This window comes from Mya arenaria, chromosome 14 (genome assembly GCF_026914265.1).
Source record: "Mya arenaria isolate MELC-2E11 chromosome 14, ASM2691426v1".
Taxonomy (NCBI): Eukaryota; Metazoa; Mollusca; class Bivalvia; order Myida; family Myidae; genus Mya; species Mya arenaria.
The window spans coordinates 31,011,327-31,020,434 of NC_069135.1; the positions used below are offsets into that span (position 1 = coordinate 31,011,327).

Genomic DNA, 9,108 nt, shown 5'->3' on the forward strand with positions numbered 1-9,108 from the left:
GAACGTCGCCCCACATACCTGTAATCTGTGTCAGACTGTGATTCATGTTCAGTGTCTTGGTCAGATGAAACTAGTTGTTCGCTGTCTTCACCTGCCGTCATTACATCTTTTCCGTCCGCGTGGTTGCTGCTGGCTCTCAAGTTAATTTGCACCTCGGGGTCACTAGAAGCATTTTCGCATTCAATTGTTGCCATTCTGTTTAACCTGGTCTATAAAAATCAGTAGCGTAAAAATAACCTGAGTTCGTATCACAGGATTCTTAAATAAATAAAGAATCCCACCGCTGCCACCATAAAATGTTGCGTGCCCGAGCGACAGTGTTCTTGTTAGTCGCTTTCTAAATGTAGGACCGTTTGCTCTGTGCCGTTTTAACTGGTTTTAAAAGAAAACCCGAAACCAAAAACACTTTACTGTTTATTGCTGCAATCGGTTAAATATAATACCAGTTGAAAGTGTTAAACAACAACAAATCAAATGACACCCAGAAGCTTAGCAGTTCCAAAAGAAATCGTACTTATTTCGCTTGTCTTCCACAAAAATGAAGCACAATGGTTCGAGATTAACCGAATGATGAGTCACCACCGACATGTACTGTGTTTACAACGAAGATGAAAGTTGAAGTTCCTTTTCTAATAAAACTGCAAAATCAGTGCTGTATAAGGCAAAAAAACTGGAAACGGTTCTCAGCATTACAGTGTTTAGTAAACCATATATAAAAGTTTGTATTAAACTGTTTAAGTGAAAATTTAGATGTTTTTCACTAGAAAAATGTCCGAAAATTTACCATGGACTTTACTGTCAGGAAGATGGAGCTGGAATGAATCTTAAAAGAATCTTCGACCCGCCAACGGACGCTGAGGTCGATCAAACCAAGTTCGGTCTACCAAAGGTCGACCAAAATTCCTAACGAATGATCTTGGAACTCTGTGACCTCGATCGACCCAAATGACCTTTCTAAGAAAACCAAGATGGCGGCCAAAGTAAATGTAAACAACAAAATAGTTGGAATTTAGCCTAATGGTTTACTGGTATAAAACAATTAAATGTACCAACTTACATTAAATGTTAATGTTAATCAAAATATGAAAATGGTGGTGATCATTTGACAATAATCAATAATTTATAGATGAACTATGACTGAACTCAGAACAGGAGTTCAGGTAAAATAACAACTGCTATGTTTCTTTACAGAATTTTAGCATGCATATAAGTAACAATTAAATGGAATGGTAAATGAATACCGGAATGTCCAACAAATGAATTTTGCGGCTAAAAGACTAGGAAAATGGTGAGGGTTAAGTTAAATTTTACAGTCTGCTTGTCATTAATAAACCAGATTTGTATCAATTGCTAAATTGCCCTCACCAGTTAGAAACACACAAGTTAACGAAAAAATCACAACGGATATGGTAAGTACCTATTTTGATAGTTAAAAGTAACAATGATACACTAGAAAAGCTGGGGCGCATCAATATTTGTCATTGTTTGAAATATTTATCAGCTGATTTAATTCAATTTTATCTAAAATACCTTGACCTAATCCACACTAATTCAAACCTCCCATTTGGGTAGATCAATTATCTACTATGTGTATTGATTGAACAAAACATTGTATAGAGGCGGGAGAAGGAGGCGTGGCAAAAAAGGCAAAAGGAAGGGCGGGTTCTACTTCAAGATTGTATAAACTAACGTGCGTTTGAGCCAACAGATAATAATATTTCATAACATTTACATGTACAGTATGGGCAACAAACAATGGAGGAAAACTGAAAATGATTCATTTGTGAAAGTACGAATATCATTGATTTTTTGTTCTGAATTTTATTTGAAAAGTCGCATTATAATATACTTATATAATAAGTAATTTATTCACAAAACGGTTTGAAATGTGTTTTAGATGTCAAACGACATTCAAATGAATTTATTTATTAAATGAATATGAGGTTTAAACTTTAATACAGAAATCGAGGACGTTTTCAGAAAATGATCTTACAATATCATTGATGCAGTATTTATTATCGCGATCTAAGTGTTCCTATTTTCAAAAAAATTTCAAACATGATGTCGGGCGTCACATTATTTGATATATATTCATAGTGCATTGATGGATAAAAAACTTCTGGTAAGCCAAATTAGCTAATCTAATGAAAAAAATATTACCAGCTTGTATGCGTTGCAAATTGTCAAATAGAATGACCGGCTGTTTTCTTAAGTCATCGGTAAGTGTACTATAAACAACATACCAATTTTATATCTCTAGTGCTACTTATTATTAGGGTAATTATACCTGACAAATGAATGTCATTTTTTGTTAAGTTCAATATGATTAACGTACAAATGTTTATTTTGATTGTATTTTTAAACTTTGCAATAAAGCATTGAATGAACTGCAAAGCAATTTAATGTGTGCAGTTCATACATAAAATGGTTTGTTTGACATTATTTTAATACCAATGGCAATTCTACGTCAGTATTAAGTCCCTAGCATGATTTTTGAATTGTTAAACAATAAAGTAAATGTATATTGAATAGTGTATTTAGTAAACAAATATATCCATTTTATTCTATTGCATTGGCTAGTGGAAGCTACAAGTTATCGATTTAAATGACATAAACAATCCATGGAAATAAACTTTTGAATTAAATTTATAAACTCATTTTACCAGCTTCAAGCATAAAGCAATTTTGTTAATTTATATATCAATGGTAATATTAGTTCAAGTGTAAATACAGAATATGTTAATCGGTGTATTGCAAAATAAAACTGTTTTATACAGGACGTATATGCATTCTGCTGGCAGTCAAGTAACCATTACAATGATTTAAGTATGTTCTATTGTTTGACACACCACATCGTGAAAAAGAAATACCGTGTTGACACAAATACCACGATAGGAATTCTCAACTAACGTTAATTACAAAAGCGTACTTAAATACTGCTCTTTATCTTTTACATAACATGATTGCATCAGAGTTTGAAATGATAGAAATAAAACACGGTTTGTAAAGTTAAAATATGTTTCATTGCAGACTGAATCGTATCTAAGAAAAAAAATAAAGAGTGACTTCGGGAAGGTTAGGCTCAACCTATGCTTGGTTGGACACACTGGCGCTGGGAAATCGGCGTTCATCAATTCGATAGTTTCGATTTCCAAAGGGCACATTTCAGATGTTTCATCAGTAAAAACCGAAGACATAGGTGGTGTGGGAACCATGAAGGTTATACGTTTTTATTTTATTTTTAATTTGATTGTAAGGTATTATAACATTCTTATTTTAAATAATGTTTATTCGGTAGTTTAAATATTCACTATTATATATATTATATTAATTGTTTTTTGCCTTTTATTTATTTTTGATATATTATTTCGATGGCAACGTAACTCTTTTGCCATTCTTACTTTGTAAATAATACATCAAATGAAAGCAATTGCACTGGTCAAAGTGTGTGGAGTCAATAGTTCATTATTTCATTCAATATTATTTTTTTACATGTTTCATTTCATTTGAAGCTGCACTCTCACAGATTTACCATTTTTACAACTTTTTTTATTTTTTCTCTTGGAAAGAGCAAATTATTGCATAAATATCTGCAACCCAATGATGTAAGATTGCTGACAAAAAATCAGATCGTAGATTTTCATATTTCCGTTTGAAAATTAATGTTTTATGGCTTAAACCATTATTGACGGTTAAAGACAAGTGCATAAAACCCCAATTTTTGAACTTCAATATAAAAATTCTGCGATCTATTTTTGTCACCAGTCTTATATAACTGGTTTTCATGCATTTTCGCAAAAATTGGCTCGTTCCAAGACAAAAACTTAAAACGTTTTCGAAACGTTAAATCTAGAAAAACGAGAGTGCAGCTTTAAGAAAACCTTTCAAAAATCCTTTCTTACCCTAGCTGTGAATAGAATGACCCGACTGTTACCGGAAACATTTTTTTTCAAATGACGTCACAATAACGCGGGAAAAGATCAATCACTTGAAATCACTTTAAGACGTAAAATTGTAACACTTATGGCAACCATACATTTAAAATATAATAAATTAACACTTTCTTAAATGTTGATTTATATTTTACGGTACCTGCTGGCACAATACAAACAATATCAAAATAAATGATTTTTACATACATTGTTATGTGATAAATTGCGATCCGAACATATCCGAATTTGCTGTGTTCATCGATTGATAAACGCAATTGCCCAAAGGCAGTTCATTTAAGGAATGGAAGTTGAGTTGTAAATATATAACGGTATGCTTTCAGTTGCTTCGAATTCAAGGCAATACAACTGATTTACTTAACCAAGTATATGTTTTTGACACGATGGGATTTACTCTGGCAAAGTCGCCAGAGGACAACGGCATAACAGACAAAGACCTGAAAGCTGTTTTGGAAGGAGAAGTAGAAATTAACCACAAAGTAAATATATTTTTAAAAAAAACAATGTGAATGGTACGTCATAAATAGTTTTCTCTCGGTTTGAAGTTCTTTTTAGCCAAAGACAACCATAATACTTTTAATAGAAATGGACTTGTTTTTCAACTGGTTAAAATCAAGATATAAAAACAATGTTCATTTATACATCATTCAAGCTATTGTGTTATTTCAGTTTAGTTCAGTTGGGAGTGAACGAACAGGGTATCACAATAGACAAGAAAATAAACCACATTGTGTTATCATTGTTGTTAGTGCTGAGGCACTGCAGCTTCACGATGACAGTGTTTTGACGAGAAAAATGAGGAACTTGCATAGATTCATCCCAAGCGGTAATACTAAAGTTATATGTTTTCAATATTTAGCATTACGCTTATACACAACTTTATTAGTATTAGTACTAAATAAAACAATGGGGAAACATATTTATAATTGGTTTACAAAAGTTAAAACTACACGTTCAATGATTATTTATATTGTAATTCAATTCATCGTTTAGTGTTTCTACCATAAGTGATATAAAACCGTATAATGAAAAAATTATAATTGAAGGCGAAAGAAGATATCAAGTTTTGTCAGAGTTATAATAGCTGTCTTCTCCGAGGTCTCAGTGGATAAGACCAGGTCACGTTTTCGAACGCTTTTGCATGGTTTAATTTAGTATGTAATACCCAATGTATAAGCAATTATGTCTTGCTTTCACCATGTTATGATGTTTTGTATTGTCTGGTTTCAGATGTTTCGAGAATTGTGGTGATCACCTGTTGCGACAAAATAAGCGAGTCCGTTCACCAAAACGTCAATGAAATTTACAAAAGCAAAAAAATTTATTCCATAGTCCAAAAGGCGACGAAGACTTTTGGAACACCAGAAAACATGGTTTTCCCTATTGTTAACTATTATAAAGAACTTAGTTTAAACCCAGAGAAAAACGTTCCGATTTTGTATGCGTTGTTGTTTGCACTTACTTTTGCAGCGGATCGGCAAGAATTAAGAACTCAAACATGACTCCATTGAACAATGATAAGAAAATAACACAATAATGTGTTATGTTATGTAACAAAAGATAAATAAAGTATGGAAAACAAGTATTTTTACCTAAAGTACTCCTTATTAGTTTAAAGTATATCATAGGTAGTAATAATGTCACTTCGTCATGCTCGGCGCATGTGCGAAAGATGACGTGACGGCGGGAACCTTTAATAAACGAAGTTTGGCGGGAAATATTTGGCGCAAAATTTCAATGCCTTGGAGGCTATTTTGGATGACGTATGTTTCTGTGGCAGAAATATTCGTAATGAACGTAATGGAGAACTCATGCGTAAGACATAATAAATCAGTAATGAAACGTGTCGAGTTTCGAACTAAGCAAAGTGCTTGCAAAAATGTATAACTTATATATTATCATTATCCTCACCATATTTGCACGTAACCCTTCAGACAAAATATGGTTGTTGTTTCTATGAATTCGTAATGTACTTCCGTGTTGTGACCATTTCTCCTCCTCTTCCTTCCCCTCCTCCTCCTCCTCCTCCTCATCCTCCCCGTCCGTCTCCTCTTCTTCCTCCTCCTCCTCCTCCTCCTTTCTTTCACCATTTCTCCTCTTCCTCCTTCCCCTCCTCCTCCACCCACCTTTCCCATCCCACATTACTTCTCATCTTCCTTCACATCCTGCTCCATCCTTTCCATCTTCTTCTCCTGCCCCTCCTTCAGCTCCTCCTCCACCTCCTCTTCATTCTCCTCCTTTTCTTCCTCCCGCCCCCCTCCGTATATTCATTGCTGTCTTATATGAATCATTCTTATTCAAGTCTGAACATTTCAGTCTTTAAAGGCCTAGTTTAAGCCTCCTATATGACCTAATCCGTGTACAGTACACAACGTATGTGTCTCAATCTTTATTGCCTTATATTATTATTACAATTCCTTAGAATCAGAATAAGAGTAATGATATTTATATATATAATAGCCCATTATTATGATTTAATCATGATGCTCCACAATTTGGATAATACAATGCCGACCATTTATTTAATAAAAATGGATTTAAATATATATGTTATTTAACTATATAAAGAACTTATCACTCTGTTATGTTAATTATATTTTTTCCAATCGGTTTAATTAATAAATACATTAGCTATGCATTTTGTTTATATGTATAAATGAGTCTCTGAGATTATCAACTCTAAAAGTGCCAACCCCTTACGGCCCTGAGCCAATAAACACAAAATAGGAAATTAGCCCCTACTGTGACAAAAGTGTAATAAACAGGGAATGCACAGCAGGGGATTATCATGCCAAACATTCCTGACTATAAATATCAACCAATGGAATAGCTTGGTTTGTTGGGAGTATATAAGGGGAAGACACGTTTATAAGAATGATATATATATATTGTAACCGGTCGGCAAATATAAAGTCCGACAAATGTATAAATTTTGAACGCGGATTTTCAAGGAGGGATAATATGTTAACGCACCAGATACCACTGCATGGTGGACTCAAACAGGTGTATCATACTCTTCATGGTGTGCCTACTTCTACTCTTTAAGGAGCGCCACCTCGGCCTCCTTATGAAGTGCCTTCTCCTCAATGAGGGCTTTCTACACCAAAGCCTTAGTCCCACCACCAGCACTTAACACTCAAGTACATCAGAAATGATACTTTAAGCATCCATTTACGTGTATGGTCTGTTGACACACCTCATGCGGAAACACATACTTTGTGGCCCAATAAATTCTGTCGGGCAAGATGCAAGTGCCACAAAGAATAATAAGGCTTTACTTAGTGGAAGCCATTATAAGATGTCTAACATAAAATCACCCCAAAGTAGACTTTATACAGGGGATTCTTCAGCACCTACATGATGTAGCCTAATTAAATTTTGCCGTGACCAATCTTATTCATTTGTATGACCTCATGTCAACGGCCAGTGAAGACCAGATTATAACGGACCTTTTTATGGTTGGGTCTCACAATCGAACTAGATCCGTCTTGGCACTCAGTCAAAACCTGTACTTAAGACGAAGATCCAACCCAGAGAAAACAGTGTCATTATTTAGACAACAACCCGCCATGATCTTAACTCGACAAAGGTATCCCGAAAAGAAGAGTCGTTTTCAAGACGATACGAGTATACGGTATGTTTACCTTCTCGTCGATTTGAAACCAGAAACTTCAGAATCAAATCGTTTAATAGGTCCAGTGGATAACAATTCATCTGAACCTTAAGATAGTATACGAGAACCAAACCTTATAAGGGACACCCCGGTAGAGAATATAGAGAACGATTCCTGTAATCAGATAACAACCTAGACATGCCTGACTGCGACGAGTGAGGTATCGTGTTTCGCGACTTTCATTCGTTAGAAAATCATGTAAAACAATTGGGTACCCAGCATTACCCCGCTGATGATCACGTAGAAAGGATTTTACTAAAACTTTGGATTGACGATGTCAAGAGCTAAAATTGTATAAAGGAGAAAGAGAGCGACGAACACAAAGTGCTTGGTGCCATGTTCTGTAAAGCTTACATCAATAATGAAGTATGAGCGAGGTGGACTGCCTATTGAAAACCCCGAGAAAAAGGCAGATTCAATTGAAAATTGAAGCAGAAAATATGCATGCGTTGACAGCATAACGTAAACATAGACAGCTGCTTCCCTCCACCTTCCAATTAGAGCACGAAGTCATTCACAAACCCGCGAAGGACGATGTGACGAGGGGGTAAATATTTCAACAGGCCATACAATCAGCTTTACAAAAAAATCGTTATTTAGTTGAAAGTATCTTAAAACAGTGAACGACGACAACTATGAGAGCGAAGACAAAGAATATGTTTAACGGAGAGTTCATAAAATATATGAGCGCAAAAATAAAGCGATCACACGCTACGCAATACATTTAAAAATATGACGAAGAATGGCGGACACAATGTGTCCGTGGGATGACTGAATGAAAGCTAAGAACGTATTTTAAGGGACAACCATGTAATAAGTCGTGGAAAAGGGCCAGTCGGGCCTAAAGGACCTGTTATTGAACTTGTGACACCAGTTGCTCAACCGGTAGAAATAGCAAAATAAGAAGTAGCTTGGACATAACGAAACGGGAGTGAACCCCCGAGAAAGGTGTCTCGATTGTTTGGACCACCGAGACACGGTGACTATTTTAACGGATAGAATCCTTAAATTAACTACACCTTTATCAGAACGGAACAGTGTTAAGTGGACAGTTTTGTAGACAAAGCTGCTAAAGTACGAACTGACCATGATTTTCGTTCTGTAATCAACCGTCTTGAATACTACTTAAAATATAAAGTGTTTTGATACTACAATGCTCGATAAGAAAATACATATGTAGAAATGATATCACTGTTTTTTCGCTATTTCCTCATACGTAAGACAGCCCCTTTAAGTACACCGTTGTTATCAGTTATTAATATTATCTATAAATGCATTATTTAGAAAGTAGTTAAAGGTTTATCAGTCAAAATTGATATATGTTATACATGTGTATTGTTTTTAAATGAGAGTGTCATTTTAATTTCAAAAATAAGTAGAAGTCAATTAATCCGTCGTTTGTACTGTGATCAATATTTCTTCAAATCATTTTACTAATACGACAACACTTTTACACTTTGATTTAAAGCAAGTCTACATTTACAA

At 34.7% G+C, this 9,108-nt stretch overlaps 1 protein-coding gene across 7 annotated transcripts; it reads left to right on the forward strand.

Moving 5' to 3' along the window:
• Positions 1-517: 517 nt before the first annotated feature.
• On the forward strand, positions 518-5,661 carry LOC128216588 (interferon-induced protein 44-like). Of its 7 annotated transcripts, none has more exons than XM_052923199.1 (5): positions 518-1,160; positions 3,031-3,219; positions 4,274-4,429; positions 4,620-4,776; positions 5,181-5,661. In XM_052923199.1, exons 1-5 carry the CDS (start codon positions 1,134-1,136, stop codon positions 5,450-5,452), a joined length of 801 nt encoding a protein of 266 aa, XP_052779159.1. In that variant the 5' UTR covers positions 518-1,133; the 3' UTR covers positions 5,453-5,661. The 7 variants fall into 7 exon arrangements, with proteins under 7 accessions (XP_052779159.1, XP_052779161.1, XP_052779162.1 ...); XM_052923201.1 differs by having other exon boundaries at positions 518-986; XM_052923202.1 differs by having other exon boundaries at positions 519-980; positions 5,181-5,660.
• Positions 5,662-9,108: the final 3,447 nt, after the last annotated feature.

Excerpts from the sequence above, each read along its gene's own strand:
- LOC128216588 (XM_052923198.1), top strand. The coding sequence starts at position 1,733 with ATGTACAGTATGGGCAACAAACAATGGAGGAAAACTGAAAATGATTCA. Across the intron at positions 3,220-4,273 it reads GTGGTGTGGGAACCATGAAG|TTGCTTCGAATTCAAGGCAA; the intron begins GTTATACGTTTT and ends GTATGCTTTCAG. Across the intron at positions 4,430-4,619 it reads AAGTAGAAATTAACCACAAA|TTTAGTTCAGTTGGGAGTGA; the intron begins GTAAATATATTT and ends GTGTTATTTCAG.